We start from the raw sequence: 20,436 nt of genomic DNA, 5'->3' as shown, positions 1-20,436 counted from the left end.
ACGGCTCAGGGGATTGGTATTGGGATATGGAGCCTTTCATCACTGATCCAAACATGACCCAAGTCAGTAGTGACCAAAAAAATGGTTACTGTTTGGCAGATGCTTTGTGGCCTAGAGTATTTGAAATGAGTTGACGGTCTTAATCCAGTTCCCAGTGGACAACTATCCACATCACAGAAACCACCACCACAATTGGCACCCTTACTGGCAGCCTTAGCAGGTTGGCCAAGGATTAAATAAGTACAGAGACTGAGCCACCCGCTTATGCCTAGCTAGAGGTTGCCCCTCTAGGTCATGGATGAGACACAAGGATGGGGTGGAGTGGGGAAGCTCACACACCCTCTGCTTGTGCTGTACTGGTTTTGTGGGTAAAGAGGGGAATTCATTTTCCAGGGCTGTGATTCAGACACCCTTCATAAGCACTATATTCATGTACATGCATTCAAACATGAATTTTTAAAGCAGTCAGAAACCAAGATAACTTCAGGATTTGCTCTCAAAAAATAAGGTACCAGATTCATTTCTGGGAAATTCAACACAGCCAGGGGAATTATAGCAGGGCTGCATTTAGCAAAATGCAAGTAACCTGTAAAGCAGCATTACTTGAAGAAACATTCCTTTTGCTCTGCTATGTTGTCAGTCATCACATTAATTATCTCACAAGATGTCTTAGAATGAACATAATCTGTGCCAGCTATTGTAAGACAGTTAAAGCTGATTTTTAATTAGGTATACAATGGCAACTATCTTGTAAGAGAAGATGTGGTACACCTCAAAAAACATATCTGTGCAAGACTTTTGTTAGCACTGAAATGTTTTTTTTTATTTTTGGAGAGGTAAAATGTACTAGTCTCTACCAACTCTACCCAACGTAGGAGATCTTCCTAAGTGAGTTGATAGATTTCACCATTTCTTACCAAGAAACAGCATAGTCCTAACAAAATACTGTGAACTAAATCCTGCCACTATCCAGACAATGGTTGGATGGAACCAAAATTCGAACTTAAAATTTAAACTAGGCAGGATCAGGATCTAGGCTGGCTGAGTGAAGGGCAAATAGTACAAGTTTTGCATGCATTTCCCTACATGAAGGCACAGAGAGATCTTCCCCAGCTTGCAGCCCAAGCAGACAACACTAGAAGAAGAGCCACAGCACAGAGGTAGGAAAGGCTTACCCAAAGTCACCCCAAGACCTCGAAAGCACTTGAAGCCACTTCTGTGCTGTTTCGTTTTACACCATTTACAGCGTGGCAGCAGACATGGCAAACTATGACATCTCTGCCTAGGTAAAGACATGGGGAATAAATTCTGCAAGCAGCTGAAGGTTCCCCTTCACTGTCCACCTCTGTGACAGCCAGAGCATCTCACTGTCTCTTGTATCTTATTTCATCTAAGTCTTTATCTGACTTTGTCTGTCTGTCTGACTGGTATTTTTCGCTATGAGGCTACTTTAACACCTGCCTTCCATACCTATAGTAAGACTGAAATGTAAGCCAGCCTGTGAAAGCAAGGCCCTTTTCTACCTATCAGAAAGAACTGCCACTTGATCTTTGCTGCATTTCAGCAGCAATTTTTAAAGCATTTCTTGCAAATGTGGCAAAATCTTGAAAGTTTCTTTGTCTGTGACACGTATGAAATGGAGTATCTTGTTCCAGGGTTTTCCAGTGGGTTTCATCTGCACTTGGATCAATACTCAGATTATTGTGTCTTTGTGAAGGGAAGGTCCAGGATCAGAAATAAGCTTCGAGCAAAGTGATGCAAAGCAAGCTGTCTTCCCTCTTAACTGCAGGAACACCATTCAGCACAGCCTGACCCTGGATGTCCACATGCTCCTGCCATGCCAACACATGTTAAATGAGAAGTGCACCCTAATGGAAGTCCTTGACCTAAACTGAACAAATTTCCTAATTGCAGTAAGACAACACTTGGGGGTGTGGTTACCACAGAAAATCACACCCATGGACAGATTAAGAGCACCTGGCTGCACCTCATGCCTCCTAATGTCCCAGGGGCATGATTATCTCATCAGGTGCCACCTGCCAAGTCTTGTTGCTGAGGAGCTGGCTTTGGCACACTGCATAGTTGGGGTGGGGAGAGGAGCACACAGGGGCAGGTACATATCCTTGTCTCAAGTGCATTCCTTAAAATTGAATAGCTACACTGAGATGATGCCTTGGTTCTGCTCAGAAGCATGTCTGCATTTAGGGATTAAAAAGGAGCAAGCTGGTTTTTTCCAAATCTTTTCTTGCAGCCCTCATATCCTCAGCACACTTGCATTGTGTGTTACTGGTTAATGGGCATCCCTAAATTTGCCAATCTCCAGCCATAGCTTTTCCAGCCATTCAGTGCAGGAGACCCAAACCACAGGTGAGCCTGAAAACTTGCTCTGCTGCAATTTTGAAAGTACTTTGCCCTTTTCTCCCAAACAAGGGCAAAGCCACAGGCTCTATGACTTCCAGAGTGCTTAGACCAGGAAAACAGCATGCTGACTTCAAAGTAGATTGCATGTGTCCAGTTGAGGTTACGCTGTGCTTATTGCCTCTGCATGCAAGTCCTTTCCATCTCTCCTCTTTCATCTCCAGTTCAAGGTGTGAAGCCTAACCACCTCACAGCAATTAGTGGATCATGGCCCAGCAAGTGAAAACAGACCAAACCCCTGCCTCTGCCAGGACTGTTGAGCTCTTCTGGAAAAACAAAGATTGTAAAACACAAGACAAAGCTCAGAGCCCAGAGGTAAGATACTCCCAGTCAAAAGGATCTGTCTGGGGAACAAAATTTCAGAGATTAGACTAATCCATAGTCCAATGACCTTTAGGTCATAGTGCAAGAACTTTCTCTTTGATACATCTTTTACAACTTAACCAAAATGACATTAACAACAATAACCTGACCCCATCCCTCCTCTCAGAAGCACCTATCCTGGGCAGAGCTCCCCAGAGTTAGAGAAGGGAGAAGAACAAAAGACTCCAGGAAGTCTACTAGGGATGTGCCAATCTAATTGGTATGGGTGGTGCTCAGATACTGTGATGAGATGTGCCAATAAAAGAAAACAACCAAAAACTGTAAAGCTGGGTGATGTACCCTTTAGGCCATGGGAGTGGAGAAAAAGGAATTTACTATGAATCAGATGAAGCCATATTTATATGCACTCCCACCCTTGGCCCTTTGGATAGCATGAAAACCCACTGGATTTGAAGCTTCTCTGACAAACTTAGCTGCAACCCACAGCAGTAGGGAACAGATTTACGCCCTGTCCTTTGCTCCTTGCTTGCCATGCTGTACAACAAAATACTCCTCTCCTTTAAGGCTCTCAGCACAACAGGTCTGATTCAGAAATGTTCCCCTTCCTCTTCATTCCCCTTGAATTTCTCACCCTGAGTCATCAGACTACAATATAACTTTAATGTGGAAAGTTTTGTGGGTACGTTTTGTTTTCTTTTAAGTTCAGAAAAGAAAAGGTACAACCAGAGGGGGAAAAAAAAGTGTCTCATGGTTGAGAGGACTCTTTTAACCAAGGAGTCACATGGGTCCCTGGCCAGCAGCCAAAGGAGTCATGAGAGATGCTGCCATTCCCTTCAGCACTCCCTTAACCATGTCCTGCCTGCTACCCAGCCTGCCCCCAGTCCCCTTGCACTCCAAGGCCAGCAGCCCTCCTCAACCAAGCCTTGCTTGGTTGTGCCCATGGATGGGTGGATGGGTGGCTCCCATGGAAGGAGAAGGCACCATCAGAAATTATGAACATCATTTTGGTGCTTTCCCCCTGCCCTCTCCCTAGGGCTGCATTGGATATGGTGATGAAGTAGGTGACAACGATGCCGTGTTTCAGATGAGGCACAATGATGCCACCTCTGATGTTTGTGGTCAGAAAAGAGTCACTGAAAGTAATGATGTGGCACTTACACCGCATTTTCCCTTTCCAAAGTGCTGTGGCAGCTTTCCTGCCCCTCCCCTACCTCCAAGCTGTGCCAGCGTTGCTGTTGCCCTATTAAAGCTGTGGGAAAACAAGGCAGGCAGAAGTCAGGATTCTGTTATTCAGCATCTCAGGCACTGGTCCAGTCTTGGACCTTGCCTGTCCTCACAACAGAGCAAAACCTACCATGGAAAAGCATATTCTGTAGAGGGGCTATGACATTGCCCTGGCCAGTGTCCAGATCAGAAATTCACTTGGCCTTTTTCATATGCTTTCTTGCCCTGGTACTGGGGATATTAGGATCAGTGTTGGTCCTGCATTTCCATATAGTTCTGCTGGGTACTATACAGGAGCTGCTGCATTCCAACCCAGCAGTGAGAGAAATGATCCTTGCACAGTTCACTTGAATACTGGGAGGATTAATTCACTTACCATCCTTGAATGAAAGAAACTATTATTAAATAATAGTAGCAGATTTCATAATTATATCTCACTTCAGCCAGATTAGGAGGGTAGATATGATATCCAGTCCCGGTACTGCAGTACTTAAAGTTTTTTAATTAAATGCACCTCAATTTTTTTTCCAGGTGCTCCTTGCAAGCAGAGAGAGGTTTATATCTTTATGTCTTATGCTTATTTGCAGCATAAAGTTTAAAAAGTTAAAGCTGGGCTGCCCCACAATGCCTTGCACATAGCAAGCAAAACGCCACAGTGCTCTTGAAGTGTTTCTTCTCAAAAAAAAAGGTTTGTTTTTATGTTTTTACGTCAGATTCTTACTGGCATCAGAGGCCATAATGATTCTTTCAATAACTCATAGAACTGTTTTGGGGTTTTGTCTGACATGGCCTCCTATTAATATTGTTTTTGCTGTATGTTCCTGGGAAATATAGCCACATTCCCTTTAAATTGCATAATGTGGCAGCCTGTGCCAAGGCTGTACTCAAATGGATACTGGAAGAACAAGGCTTGTGCTGACTTTCTGTTTGGTTCTCCTCTCACTTGCACCAGAGTCCCTCCTGCTTTATTAACTTGCTGATCTGTGGATACAAGCCCAGGAAGGAGAAGCTTTAGGCCCTCAGGGCTGAAAACACAAGATATAAGAGCTTCCCAAAATGCTACACATTTGCTACAATGATGGTCATCCAGAAGAAACTATTTTTTAATGTCTTTGTTGTGCATTCCAGGTATGTGCTTATCGAAGATACAGCTCATCAGCATTATCTTTGCACCACAAATCTGGAAGTAAAGTCCCTGGAGTTTAAGCAGTTTTTAATGTGGTGCCACTGATAAGCAACAAGGTGGCTCTATGTCAAATAAAAAATCTGGGAGATGCTGTGACCAGTGGACTTGACTTGGTGCCACTTTCCAGGGCAAAATTTTTCTGCCACATGTTGAATATCTGAGGCTAGCTTTTGCTGTCATTTGCACACTTGCTATACCACTGAATGTCCTTTTTTCCCCTATTTCTTAGCAGCTCAGGGTGAAATTTGACCTTGGACAAAGAGCTGGAACAAAGACTATGTCACCAAGATGATTAAGTGGGATTTCTGCATAAACGTGAATTTTATTCTTTGTGGGTTCCTGCCATGAGGGAAATCTGATCCACAAGCATAGGCTGAAAAGAAAATAAATGTTCAAAACTGTAACTACAACATGGGTACAAACTGTATGCACTATTAAAATTATTTCCAGAAAAAGATACAGAAACTCTCTAATTTAGCCTGTCTTTGGATTTTCTAAAGAAGGCATGATTTGCTGTAGAAATAATTAGTAGGTGATAATCATCTTGCTGTCAGATCCTAGTGAAAGAAAGATTTTTTTTTATTATGAGAACAAATATTTGGCCTCAACTATCCTAACTTTAGAAAAGCTGCCTACACTCATTAGAATGGAGTGAGACATCTAACTTTCAGCTCCATTACACTAACAAGAAAACTGCCACTTGCAAAGAAAGCCCAAGAGGAAAGCATAGAAAAGGCAATTCAATGCTTTATCTAAATGTTTGTCATAAGAACATTTAGGCAGTAATAGAAAAGTCATAGCAATATATTGCATATGGGCAGAAAATCCTCCTGAATCCTACTGAAAAAATACTTTAAGTCTGTATCTAGAATTTCTTCACATTTGCTCAAGGATTTGCAATGCTCCTTATGCATATGTTGTGTAGCAAAATCACGTGCCTAAGAGTTGTCCTCACAAGAAGCAGCCAGCAAGGTCTATGCAGCTCTGCATAGTAAACTGAAAATATATACTTTTACCATTGGGAGACCATTGAAGGAAGAGTAAAGGAGAAGGAAGGGGTGATAAAAACCCTTAAAAGACTGAAAGATATTCTCCAGGAACCTGCCTCCCATGATTTTTCTTCCAGAGCACTCCTGTGCCTGAATTCCACATCCTTCTTAACCTCCCAAGTATTTTGGGGCTTGTAAAACTGCTGGGGCCTATAACACTGAAGCTTTAAGGGATGAGTTTGTTCATCTCATTGCCAGGGTATTCGCAGGTGCATGACACAAGCCCAGAACTCAGAACTCATGGAGATTTTGCTTTTATGTGTAGATATTTTGGTCATGGTTCTCACAGCTCGAAGTCCTGGCTGGTTCTCAGACAACTCTTACATGCAGGGCACTACTGTAATACAACCTAAGTTATACTACCTGGTACCCCCAAGTACCTGGAGCAGGTTGGGGTAGTGCTGTACAGGAGGGCAGTGAAGCATCAAGGAGGAAAGAGGAAAAATAATGAGAAGAATGAAACAGGTGATACTGGAGTTGCAAAAAGTCAGGTAGTAAGCAGGCAGAGGTGTTTTGCCAGAATAGATGAAAGACACCAGTAAGAGTCCACTAAGGGTGAAATGACATACAAAGGTTATGGGCTGAAGAAATCAGGCTTGCAACATTAACAAGTTCTGTAATGCACGGTGTCAGCATGTCTGCAGAACTCCTTTGATCTGTAGCTGATCCCAGCTTTCTGTTGCTTGTGGTGACTTGGGAGGACTAGATAGTTAAACTGCATGTTAGGGGTTAGGAATCTCTCTGACAGTATTTCCATCCAAATTATGCAGTCCCGTGAACTGAGAAAACACTTGGCACCATTCTGCCTTTAGCATGCTGCATTGCCAGGTACACATGGTGCATTTTTTCCATTGCATAAAATGTGTTTGTCAGTCTAACTGTATAATTGCAGCTCACTTTGTTTTGCTCTTTAACACCTCCTTTGAAAATTGTCTTCTGAGGGATTAGCCTTGTTCTTTATTTAATATGTGAGCATATCTGCATTTAATCTTACCTACTCATCTGAATTTTTCATGTTGCTTTATACCCACTTGTTATTCTATGTTAGTAATGCAGTACATTTAATAATTTTGTACTGCCATCCTACAGACTCTTTATGCTGCCACCTTTCCTTATAATAACTTAAGTCATTATTTTTGTTTCAATTTGTAGGTGTCTAATTCTCAGAATCTGCTTGCCACAAAGGGCTGAGAGAGGTGCCTACTTCCAAATGCATATGAATTCAAGAATATCCAGAACAGGGGTGCTTGGCCTAGATCACAGCAAGAAGAGGTATGTCCAGTCACAGATATACCAAAGCTCTGCAGTTTTAAACAGGGAATTTTAATCTGGGTCTCTCAGAGTAATTCTAAACTTTATCTTCTAGAGCTGCCAATAAGTCATGTCCCAATCACCCTCCCATCTTTGTGTGGCAGTTTCAGTACATGGAAATAACCTGTATCAGGCAGGTAAGCCAAGCTCACAGTGACTATGACAGCCCAGTATGCAAATATTCTTCATCTTTCTTGTTTCTGCTGAACAAAAGCATCAGTTTTAAGTGACCCTGAAAGCAGTTGATACACTTTGGAGGTTCACCTATTCAGTCTTTAAGCCAACACCTCTCTGAGGGCTGGTAAAGTTAAGTCCTATTCCAAATCCTCTTAGAGATTACTATTATTATAGTACCCGGTAAAAGAAATATCCTACAGATCTCAGCAGAGTTCTCCTCAAGCACAGAACACTGCACAAGCAGAAGTCAAGAAAGCAAGCTTACCCTAGAGTGCACAGTCTCATTTAAAAAATAAATAGGTGCAGAAGCAGAGAAATTACCTATTTCCCAGTGACTAAGCCAGGGTAATCCTGCACCCATAATAGCCAGTTTTCTCACAGAGGTCAATACAGTCCTGATATAACAAGGGTGGGAAGAGTGAGCCACATTGTGTAGCCCTGAGTGTACCAGTTTATGTAGGAGCACTGGTCACACTGGCTGATATTAAGAGGGAAGCTGTGCCTGCTATCCCCTTGAAGGGTCTGCACCACAGAGCAGGTTGGCTCCTCTCCACTCATGTAGCTCCTTCCTGCACAGCAAAAATGAAGAGACGGTCTCCAGCAATCCTAATCTTTAGGGATTATGCATGACTACTTTCCTGTAGGCATATGAAAAATATGCATTTCTTCTAGCCCACTTCCCACGAGTGTGGAGAAGCCCTGTTGTAAAGGGCGTGGAACTGTAAGGACATGGGAGCATCAGCAGAACAGATGCAAAATGTGCAGAGGAATTTTCTCCCTCTACATTTCCTAACCAGTCAGTAACATCTACTTGCTAATATACATTATTTGCTCTATTATGGTGTTAGAATATAAAACTAAGATTTATGCTGCTATTACTAGATACACACTCTCTCTTAAAAGTTACTCCCAGTGGCTATAAAGCTATAGCTATAAAGCAAATAACTGAATTAACTTTGTTTAGGTACCAGCACATAAGCCCTGAAATAAGCTTCTTAACAAGCAGCTCTCATGTTTCTGGTGAATGCATCCAACCCTAAAGAAGATGAGCAATGAAAGGAGTAAACAAGTGGAAAGTTAGATGAGCATCATCAACCTTCAAAGAAGCTAAACATGGATGTGTATATACAGACACATATGCACTCAAACATGCACGTCAAGAAACGGTGCCAAATTGTATTACATATAATCCTGGTTTTTAGACATTTATACTAATTACATTGATATTATTAAATGTCAGATTTATTCTTAAAATATGTAATTGGATTACCAAAATATGTCCAGAGTATTAAAATGCATCAATCATCTTACTACTAGCTATTCTATCTGCAGTCAGATTTCTTTTTTGAAAAGTCAGACACTAATTGCTCCTGCTTGTAAAAATGTTTACAGTGTCTCAGAGGGCCAAAGCATAGTAGGCAAGCATGCCAAAGAAGATTACTTTATCAGATAGCATGTTTACAATATAGAAATCAACTTGATAAAGGAGTTGGTTCTTTAAACTGAATTTGAAGATAGTCTGTTATAATTTAACTTTCTTCCCAGCCAGTGCACACAAAACTGAGGCCCTAGTGCGTTTCTCATTTTGAAGATGAAATTTAATTTTATCATTCCCTTTTTCATTCTGAAAATCCCATTTCATCAAAATGAGATTTTTGCTTTTTCAGCTTTTCTAGAAGAATAAACAGGATACATCATGTGCTTCCAGCCGCAGACCACCCCACAAGCACCGAGAGAGACAGAGCACCGACACCCTGCATTTGCTTTGCTCATCCATTGCATCTCATCCCTAGTAGATAGGTTCATCTTTATCCCTGAAGGACCAGCAACACCAAGGCTGAGGAGTTGCCATAGCCAAAAGATGGTAGAGATCTCAGGCAAAATTAATGTAACCATTAACAGTGCATGAGAGCTCAGTAAACAGCAGCTTGAGAAGCATCCCCCTTTCCAGAAGATAATGCTTGAACAGGCTCTACTGTGCTTTAATCTTCAAAAGCTACCATTACTAAGCCAGAGAAGTATATTTACCCACAAGATAAACACCACAAGTTCGCTAGGCTACTATCCATTAGGCACTGGAATAACTTCTCTTTCTTTTAACTTTCAGATGGGAGCAAGGCGAAGCATCACAGCGTGTCCTGTTCTCCCTGCTTACTGGGGGCAAGGAGGGGGGGACGAAGCTCAGATGCAGCAAGCCCAGCCAGGGGCTGGGACCAGGGGTGGCACGGGGGGAAGCTAGGGGGGCCCAAGCAGGCTCTTCTCACCAGCCCCAGGCATGCTGCTCTCTCCCTGGGGAGGCAGCCGGCTCCGTCCCTCCGGAGTGATGGATGGAGGGAGGTGCGCTTTGGTTTGGGGCTCGGCTTTGTTGGGTTTCACCTCCTGATCCCTTTCCCTTCTGCTCTGCTGGACTGCAATAGCTGCCTCGGCTCCGGCTCCGCGGGTCCAGCTCCGAGTGACCTGCTGCTGAGGGGGTGAACTGGGGATGGTGCAGGGAAAGGCGAGGGAGCATTATTTATCCACAACAACTCCTCATTGTCGCGGGGCAGTGCTCAAAAGATCCCCAAGCAGTTCGCTCTAAATAAAGCAGGCATTGCTTCCCTTGTATTTCCCCTCAGCAGTCGCCTTAGTATTATTATTATACTTCTATAGCTTTTGCTTTCAGACCTTATAATTATGTCACACAGCAAGGGAAACCGCGAGCATCCCAGCATCTGGTGTGCGGTTTAAAACTTTTGTTTCAAGATTTGAACTATTTATAGAAGGAAAACTTTGTAGGATAGTAATTTCCTACGGTTTTGAGAAAAATATGGCTTGCTTCTATTAAAAGGGTGTATTTATTTATTTATTACTCCTTCCTCCAGTTTAAAAAAGAAAAAAAGAAAAATATAGCACTGCATTCATTTTTATTTTTTTACAAGCTATTGGTCACCTACTGGCAGTCATATCACGCCTGTGAATAGAAACACACATCTCTGACTATTTGATTTAATCAATAGCGTCCAAGCGAATTAAACCTAAAGTACTTCCATAAAGCAATTGCCTTTAAAAATCAGAAGCCAAGGCATATGCATTTCATTAAGAATTAAGAATGTAGAAATAGGCGTTTAGTTTCTTTTCATGGGCGTATTTATTCCTACTTTTCTTTCATAGCAGTGGGTTATATTTTTCCATAGACCACAGAAAATACACAACACACACCCAGGGGAACACACGCACACGTGCTTGTTCATGTGCATGTGCTCCCGTGCATGCATACAAAGAAAGAAATAAAATGTCTAAAGATATAAATCCACATACAGTTCAGGGCTAGCTCAAAATTTGCACCCACCAGAATGCAAAAAGGTCTGAGCTCGGCACGGGAAAGGGAAAGGGGGTGGGAAAGAAGGAAATCTGTCCGGACCCCTATGCCGAGGGGAATGCGAGGCCGGGAATACCGAGGCGGGTTTTCCCCACCACCGACCAGAGCTATCCCGAGCCGAAGTGATCCCGAACCTCCCGCTGCTCTTCCCGGAGCTTCCCCGGGCCCGATCGTCGAGTCCCGGCTCAGAGAGGCGCTCCGAGCCCCGAGCAGGGCCGGGGGGATGCTCAAGAGAGGGAGAAAGGTCCAGATTTAAAGCAGCTCCACTGGCCAGGGGATCTAATGCCCCCATGCTCTCCTCTACCCACAGATACCCCGAAGCGCGGTCATGTCTCGCCTGGAATGCGAGAGAGAAGCCCTTGACAGATCCCCGGCAGCCCCTCCGGGTTCCGGCGTGCAGCCCCGGCTTCTCCCCGGCTCTCCCCGACTCTCCTCGGCACCGCGGCTGGACGGTGCTGGGACCCCGGCCCGACACCCCCGACCCTCCTAACGCGGCGCCCGGAGGGGACAGAGACCTGCCGGGGGACCTGTAGGAGCACGACGGCGAACACCCTCTCTGCAGCCCGCACGGACTAGCGCAGCCGCTACTTATCCACCGCAACGTTAGATACAGATATAGATATTAAAAAAAAGAGACCGAAACTCCTTGCAGTCCCACCCACCGACTCTCATTTCCCCCACCCCTACCTCCACCCCCTTCCTCACAAGGAAAAGGTCCTGGAGCCAGCTCTAACTGCGGGACTGGAGATCCCTCCGGAGCAAAAGCAGCCGGCTAGTAAGAGCCTCCGCGGCCGAGGTGTTCTCCCCGGGCTGCGGGGCTGGACGCCCGCCGCCGGCTGCAGCAACCCCCCGCTCCTCGGGATCTCCTCGCAGAAACACACTTCCCCCGCCGAGCGCGAAGCGATGCCCATCTCCGGTTTGGCAGGAGGAGGAGTCGGGGTCGGAGTCCCCAGGGGAGACGCCGGCCGCTCCGTGCCCCGTGCCCCGCCGCCCTCCAAGGTGCGCCGCCCCCGCTGCGGGCACGCCGGGCCCCGGCCCCGCCGGCGAGGCAGCCCCCGGGAGTTACCTGGCGGTGTGCACCTTCCCTCGGCGGGGTCCGACCAGCAGCGCCAGCACCGCCACCAGCACAGCACCTCCGCCGCCACCACCACCAGCACCGCCACCACCATCCTCACCACCACGCACTGCACGGAGCTGCCGCCCGTGCTGGCTTCTCCCGGCTCCCTCTGCTTGCTTTGCGCATTGCCCCTAGGTAGCTGCTAGCGGGGTCATTTCACACAGTATTTTGAAAAAAAAAAAAAAAAAAAAAAAATCTGGATCACTTACAGGTAACTCCCACTGGTAAGGATGAGGAAAATCTGAGGGTAATACACTGAGAGTAACACACTGCGAGATGAAAAAAGGATCATGGCTGAATCCCGTTTATACTCTTGGAGTTCGCTTCCTTAGTTATTCCTTTCTGGCCCCCCCTGGTCGTAATTCCCCACCCTTTTTGGTGTCAGCTGTGGCTTGAATCTGAGTTGGAATCCAGTCCCTGGGGCTTGGGGGGGCTTTGTCTGTCTGTTTGTTTGTTTGTTTGTATTGTTGTGTCTAGTATTCCCCTGGTGCTAATGCTGCTCCCTGTGCAGAGTATGTGCTGCTGCTGCTGCTCTCGCTGCTGCTGCTGCCTCTGGGCTCCTGCCTGTCATGTCTCAGTGGTTGGAAGTTGTTACAGTGGGTTCTCGTGTTGGAATGAGGATGGTTTAAGGGATTTGGATGGCAGAAAGTGCCTCTCTCTCTCTCTCTCCCTCTCTCTGTAACTCTCCTGAGACTCGAGGCTGCCATTGGGCAGTCAGTCACTGCAATCCGCCTACTTTTTTCTCTCTCTCCCTCTCTCTCTCTCTCTCTCTCTCTCTCTCTCTTTTTTTTTTTTTTTTTTTTAAAGGGGAGGATGACAATGGAGAGACATTGATCTAGCCCGGGCTGCAATGAACCCACGCTCCCTGGTTAAGCCTTCGCACTCCTCGCCCCTCAAGCGCTCCTCACCCACTTCATGGGGCACTTTTAAAGCTCTCCCCCGGCGAGATGCAAGCTCCCTGAGCCTTCTGTGGCACCCTTTCAGCTCGTCCTGGGAGAGATGCTGAAGGAGCTGGCAGCTCCCAGATCCCCTCTAGGTTAATTGCTTTATTATGGGCGGCTGCCCCAGTTTCCCTGAAGGGCTTCGCCGTCCCTCCTGCTTCGGCAGAGGTTTGGCTCTTCTTTATCCCGGTGTTGAAAATTAAGCTCCGGTTTCAGAGGGCTCTTTCAGGGAAATAAAAATGTTGTCGTAGCCCGCCTAGGTGAGAAATAAAGCCACGCACATTCGTAGCTTCCTGGCCAGATTGAATTTCGCGTGAGAAGGGGAGGGAGAGGACTGGTGTGAAGCAGCCGGTCTGGGGGGGCGAGCGGGGGGCGCAGCCCCTCTCCTGGCCGGCAGCGTCTGCTGCCGGTTCCCGAATCCCCGAACCTCTCGCCGCTCCTGCAAGAAGAGCTGGCGTCTCCTCTCTTCCTTCTCTCCTTCCTGAGAAGATGCCAGTCCGAAGAGACGTTTCCTGGCAGGTTAGTTACCTCTCCCCTGCCTTTCCCCCAAGCCGAGCTGCTCCTGCCCCCTCGGCACCGCCGCGCCCGGGGCGAAGGAGTGCTCGACCCTTTCCCGCTGCGCCGGGTGGGAGACCTTCGCCCCGTGTAGGCTGAAATCCTGCAGGAGACTGTCGCTTTTCCTCTTTGCCTCTCTGGGCGTTTGTCCTTTTCTTTCGAAGGGGAAAAAAAAAAAAAAAAATAAAAAAATTAGTGCTGGGATAGATGCTGAGCTGCGAATGCTAGGGTAGGGTTTGAAAACGAACCCAGAAAGAGAAAGGTGCACTGCAGATATTTTAACACAAATGTGGTCGAAATGAGGAAGAAGCAGGCTCCGAAGTCTTCTCTGTCTGCAGCGTTTGTAAATGTTCCTCTCAGGTTAATTGCCTAATGACTAAAGGAGGTTTCCTGGCCGAGAGCTCTTCCAGGCAGGCTGGGAGTACCTCCTCCAGTTAACCAGACCCGGCGCATAGGTGCATCTGTCTGTGGCACAACGAAATATCCCTTCAGATGGAATGGGAATTGCAGAATTGTTGTGAAAACGCTGTCTGCTGGCCAATATGCGATTAAAAAAAATCGGGCGTTGGTTTTATTGCATCACTTTCATCTACAAGTTCAGGGCATTAAGAGTCCTTATGAGAAACGCTAATCTCGATAATCATGAGACAGAAGATGAATCCTTTAAACGATTATTTACATCCCAGAATCGGCTTGTTTGTGATTCCCTGAGATTATGAAATCGTCGTATTTAAACTTCTGTGTCTGTGTGCGCGTATACAGACACCCAGATGTGCATCTCCTGTAACGCCCGTTCTTCCTCTCGGACCTTCAGGCTGTGGCTTGAGACAGCTGTGCAGAAGGTCAACCAGGAGAACAGGGAGAGATTTTTGATGTTTTATTCTAGCATTTGTTCAGCTTCGAATATATATTTTTGAGTGTTCATTTGCCTTTAAAGATGTGTCTGGGGTAAAGAAGAAGAAAAGAGTAAATTGTAAAAATGAAAAGTAAATGCTTGTGTTGGAAAATCTGAACTGATGGCGGCAGAATTTGACCCAGTACAGCTGAAACGAAGACGGTTTGCAAATCTTCACAATTTTCGGAACGAAGCTAGTTTTATCCTCAGCTTAGATCTGTAGTGGGAGGAAACTTGTAAAAAGAGATCAGAGTGTGCAGTTTCTTTTCTGGAAGTTAAATTTTGTTCTAAAACCATGGGCCGGTATTATGTCAGAAAATTAATTAAGAAAACAATGACGATGATAAAAATAACCTGCTAAATGTTATCCAAATGGTTCCTATAAGCATGTCAGACGAGTGTAGTGAGAAGTACACTTGTTTTGTTGATTGAAGACGAATACATTTCCTTCAATAAAATGATGTGGCACTGAAGGGAAGGGTATTGTCGGTAACACGTAATATGGGCATTTCGACTTCTGTCGTTTCTTCTTCCAGAAACACGTGTGTTTCGGATAAAATAGGGGCAGAACAGCACTAAAATGGTTGCCGACATCATAGTAGTAAAGCCTTTTTTTTTTTTTCCCCCTGTCTCTTTCCAGCTGCTGCGGTTTCTTCCTTTACCCCAAGCCTGGAGAGTGTCCGGCACCAGACCACATCGGACACCGATAAAAGCTCCAAAGGTGTGCCCGGGAGACAACACAACGGAATCCTTTCTGGTCTGAACTGTGTGTTACTTGTAGCTCATCGAGCTGCAAATACAGTGTCATGGGAAAAAAGCGGTGGAGGGGGCTAAGGGAAGAGGAGGGGAAATGATGAGTCGCTTGAAATGAGCGGATGTCCTGTTGGAGGGGAGAGCAAGGAGGGGCAGTGGCGACAGCACAACGGAGAGTGCCCATGAAGGGACCGTGTCGTGCCGCCGGGGATAGTGCCAGGCAGCCCCAGTGCTGCAGCAGCATCCTCTTGGGCTCCGACCCTAAATCCCACAGGTCTCCTCTCGGGACCATCGGCCTCGCCAGCAGTACCGGCGCTGCCACGTGCTTTCCGCCGTCGAGGCTGAGCCCCGGCCACTGCCTGCCGAGGGGTGAAGGTGCCGAGCCGGGCCGGGGAGGATACTCCCGGGCTCCTTGTCGCCGGACACCGAAGGGGATGGGCGAGGGGAGCGAGATTTCGTTGGTGTTTTCTGCAAACGGCGCCGTGAGGGACGTGGAGACGAGTCAGCTGGCCAGTTCCTGGCCACAGTTTCCCCAGGAATCCCGAGAGGGAGCGGCGTGCTCCACCCACACCAGGATGAGACGAGGTGCCCTGCACCCGCAGACCTATGATCCCCCATCTCCGCTCGGTTTCGTCACAGGAGCACGGAGAAATCGACCTCGCCGCCCTCCGAAGAAGTGCAGGTGCCTTTCCTTTCTCCCTTGGGCAGCGCCAACTCCCACCGCCTGCATCCCTCGAACCGCAACTTGACCCCCTCCCCACGAAAGGAGGGGTGTCCTCTCCGCTGCCTTTGGGGCTGCCACAGCTGCCCCCCTTCTTTCCCTACAGAAGGGATAAAGAGAGAAAGGGTGAGGTTTACCCCCAGAGTCCCCACCCGGGAACTTCCTGTGGCTCCGGCTTTCTGAAGGTCACATCACTCATCTCCAGAGCATCCGCTGTGATTTGCATCTGTGGTGCGGCTGTGATTTTTAACTTCCGATGTATTAATTAAACCGGAGGCGAGTGCTCTGCGATCTTCTCAGGAAATATTTCTATTGCAGTCCTGCTGCTAGCCTGGGTCAATATTTGATGTGATCTGTTTTCACGAGGAGCTACGTGGAGTCAGCAGGGTTCCAGACACTTTACGCTTCGCTGCCTGGACGGAAACGTCGACAAAAATATCAAGGGATGTTTAACCTCACGCCTCTCTCTCTGGCAAACTCGGGGATAGGAAATAGAAATGGTAACAAAGAAGAATAGAAATGGTAACAAAGAGAGGACTACCTGAGCAGGATGTTGGTCTCTCCTCCTAACTGAACGTACGATGGTACCCTACCCTGTCACACCGTGGGACAATCCCCGCCCCGTCCAATAGTTATGAATTTATTGCGTTCTTCTCTCACCCTCGGTCTCATAGTTCCGAGTGAAAGTTGAGCTTTTAGCACGTTTTATTAAGACATGAACACGTGCTCTGCAGCAAGGCAAAAAAAAAAAATAAATAAAAAAAAGCCTGCCAATTCTAACCTCCCTACTATCCCTGGCACAATGGCTCTTTCCTTCACGTTGACAAAACCAAAACCAAACAAAAACAACAAAAAACAACCTAATGCACTAGAAGACAAACTACGTTTTATCTCACTTCATTTCAGACACACACCCTCTTTTCTATGCAAAGAGCTCACTAAAAAAGGTATCATTACACTCAAAGGATATGGTTTCAACAAAATGGTAGTTCCAGTGGCTGATGAAAGAAGAAATAATTGCATCCCACATGCCTAGCCTAGAAGTAGCCCTGGATCTCAGAGCAAATTTCTCTCCTATTGTTCAGAGAAAGTGAAGGATCCTCATCACCTTACAGGCACGGTGATGGATCTGATGTTTTTTTTGTAAGGGCTTTTACTGTTTCTGCTGTCCACTAGGTTTTATTTCCAGGCTCAGTCCAACAGCATTCTTGTGATTTTTGTTCTGAATCCCCATCTAAAACAGCCACAATCAATTTCGAAAAGAGATCTGCCTTCTAGACCTGTAACGCGTGCCCAGCCTTCTGTTCCTTTTAAAAATAAAACCGCAGTGAAAGCGTATAGTAATATTACCCCGATTTTGCGAAGCATTTTCTTTGAGCTCGCCTGCTTCTCTGGGAGGGATGTGTTGTACGAAGCCCTCCAGCTATTGAAGTAGATAGGGTGCCCTCGTCATCGCTTTATTTATGGATACACAGCCTCATCAAATTCACTTCTTATCCAAACCCCTGTCAATCTGAGTCTGGAGGACGACAGAGCCCATCGCTGCCGACCACAGCTACGACAAAGGGCGGAGCAGGTATTTAGCCCCGCGGGGGTTACATCACAGAAAACACCCTCCTGTCTCCCACAGGCAGGATTTGGGGCTATCCCCGGGCATGTGCGCCGGCCAGCGCAGGGGTGGACGCGGGTTCCTCACCGGGGCAGGGCAGGACAGGGCAGGGGGCAGCGCGGAGGGCGTCTCCCCCGTCCCCTCTGCTTCCGCGCATCCTCCGCGGGTGCCCCGCGGCGGCACCTGTGTCTGTGGGGGCGGGATAAAAGCCAAAAATAAATAAATAAGCAAACACACACACACGCACAGGGCTGCAATCTGGCTGGTGTCCTCCGAGCAACCTGCTGGGGACTCGCTGGCAGGCAGCCCGTGGCTTTCGCCGGCAGCGCGGCCCCTGCTGCCTGCAGCCCGGGAGAGCTCCTGGTAGGGGGCACAGGCCGTGCTTGTGCAGCGCTGCTTCCCTTCTCAGGAAGGGAACCTGATTTATCAGGCACACAACCCCCCCTCTCCGGTGTACTCTTAATCCTCATCTCTGGCGTCCTCCTTTTTACAGATTTCCTCCCTTCGCCCGCCAGCCCGCTGTCCGGGCTGCTGACAGCGGGAATGGGGATGACCCCGCCACGATTCATGCCCGGAACGGGGCTGAAGGACTGGGCGGCACCAGCACGTCCCAGGAGCCAGGGGGAGCAGGGCCAGGCAGCTCCCCTCTGCCCTCTCGCTCCCGGACGGGACGGGGTGCTGAGGTGTGTTGCCGGCCAGCCTGCCCCCCTCGTCCCTCCGAGGGACTGCCCCCTCCCCCGCCTTCGGGGGCTGCCCTTTGGCTCCCCTCCTCTTCCCTGTATTGATTTCAAGGTGGGAAGCGAGCGTTTTTGGAGTGCAACTCACCTTATGCATTCTTGATCATTAAAAAAAAAAAATAAATCCTGCAGCTATGCAAAGACAGGATCTTTAAAGAGTTTGTTACTCGACAGGTAAGGACTCGGCTGGGGCTCAGGAATGTGGAAAATCAACTCAAGTCAGCCTACTGCGACGAGCAATATTAATAAGAGCATACAGGTACGGGGGGGAGCGGCAGAAGGAGAAACTTGGCAACTAAAATAGAAGAAGGATTTCGATCGCGGTTATCAAATACCGAGAAGCATGCAGCGGGCTTCCCGGGAGCCCCGGCTGCCAGACGGCCTGCGGGCCCCCAAGCTGGTCCCGTCGGCGGAGCCCAGTCGGCTTCCCGGACGCTTCAGCTCGGAGGTAGCCGGACCAGTTGTCAAGTTAATTTCAACACGTCCGTGTGATGGATAGAAACGCAAATTGTGTCTAGGCCTGCATAAAACAAATCCCTGAGTGCAGGTTCAGAGCAGGGATTCCCCTCCTCCCGCCCCTTTCGCCTCTTTAATACTTAAGCTCTGTTCTATTGTCCCAGCAGCAGCGGCTGAGTTAACTCTGTCAGGCTGCTTTTTTTTTTTTTTTTTTTTTTTTTTTCCTGAGGTTACGGTACGCCAGAGATAATATTTAAGTTCGCTTGAACAGTACAAAATAAAAGGACCCGTCATCACCCGCCACCGGCTCCTGCAGGCTGGGTGCTGCCGGAGCACCCCGTGGCTGGGCGGCCCCGCCGCCGGGCATCGCCCCGCCGTGCACCCCCTGGACCGGGTTGAAGAAATTCTGGCGGCTTCTGGAGGGGACCAGGGCGGGGAGAGAGAAACAATATTCTCTCTCTCTCTTTTTTTTTTTTTTTTCCTTTGCAACATTTTGCTCTCATCTCTGCAATAATAACGTGACCCAAACCAGGGAATTTTGCCGTACACAAGGACTTACCCTAATTTGACATAGATGACTCCAAAGCATAGAAACACGTAGAAAATCCATTTCCGAAAGTTTCTGTGCATGATCTAGAGAATGGACTGAGCCATAAAAATTGCACAAAAAGTCGAACTGATCTTGTCGATTAAATCCCAGTCAAGAGCATTGCTGAAGCTACCCAGGAGCAAAGCCGGCCACACTGTAAAAAATCAACACCACGCAGATAAGCAGCTCTTCCCAGAGCCATGCTGACCGAAACCGGCTCCGATATTAAAGCTAAAGAGGGAAGGAAAAAATAGAAAGAGCTGCTCAAAACGGTAAAACAAGAACCCAAGACAGACAGTCTGAGGGAGAAAATGAGCAAGCACTGATCTTGATCAACTGCCTCATAGAGCCCTGAAGTTCAATGTGTTTTTACTTGTTCTGACTTCCCCAGGTAACACTACGTATCTTGCAATCTATGGCTCCAGGTAGGAGGATCTCTCTCTCTCTCTCTCTCTCTCTCTCCCCCCCTCTCTCTCTCTCTCTCCTGCTCTTCCCCCCACCCCGTGTGTGTCAGGATCTAATACATATCTTATCTGTCTGTGTGCATGTGCGATTTATGCGTGTGTTTGTGTTTCAGAAGGCACGTCCTTAAGCCGGAGTGTTGGGGAAAACACATGAAACTTATCCAATAAGGAAAAAAAAAAAGGACTCGTCCTCTCAAACCGAAGCATTTTTTCATTTCCTCCAGTTTGGTAACGCGGCTGGATTTGCAATGTATGGACTTTGCAAAAGAGATTGTTACAATTTTATTCTCTCTTTTTTTCCTCTCTCTTTCTCTCTCTCTCTCTCTCTTTTTTTTTTTTTTTTTTTTTAATCAAAAAGAGGAAGGCATTAACCCTCCTTTGCTTACAGCTCTGTGTCCTAAAAGGCAATGTGTGTGTGTCCAGATTATGTCTCTTTGGCCATCTGATCTTGCTGTACAACAAACGCCTGTCACTGAATTTGATTTAATTTTCTACAGTAAGAAAACATTCTTTCTACTTTAAGAAATAGATATACTTGGCTTTTAACACCAG

At 47.1% G+C, this 20,436-nt stretch overlaps 1 protein-coding gene across 2 annotated transcripts in view; it reads right to left on the bottom strand.

The window, feature by feature from the left end:
* Positions 1–19,533, bottom strand: part of WNT7B (Wnt family member 7B) — a 101,492-nt gene extending 81,959 nt beyond the window's left edge. Inside the window, exon 1 of one of the 2 annotated variants that reach the window (XM_008504466.2) lies at positions 19,391–19,533. In XM_008504466.2, the coding sequence (XP_008502688.1) occupies positions 19,391–19,461 (71 nt within the window). In that variant the 5' untranslated portion in view covers positions 19,462–19,533. Of the gene's footprint in view, positions 1–12,373; positions 12,784–19,390 lie in introns of those variants that run through there. The other variant, XM_008504465.2, reaches the window with a different exon arrangement.
* Between the last annotated feature and the right edge of the window lie 903 nt (positions 19,534–20,436).

Source organism: Calypte anna, chromosome 1 (assembly GCF_003957555.1).
Source record: "Calypte anna isolate BGI_N300 chromosome 1, bCalAnn1_v1.p, whole genome shotgun sequence".
Taxonomy (NCBI): domain Eukaryota; kingdom Metazoa; phylum Chordata; class Aves; order Apodiformes; family Trochilidae; genus Calypte; species Calypte anna.
The sequence above is the reverse complement of the archived record's forward strand: the minus strand, read 5'-3'. Positions and strand labels throughout refer to the sequence as shown.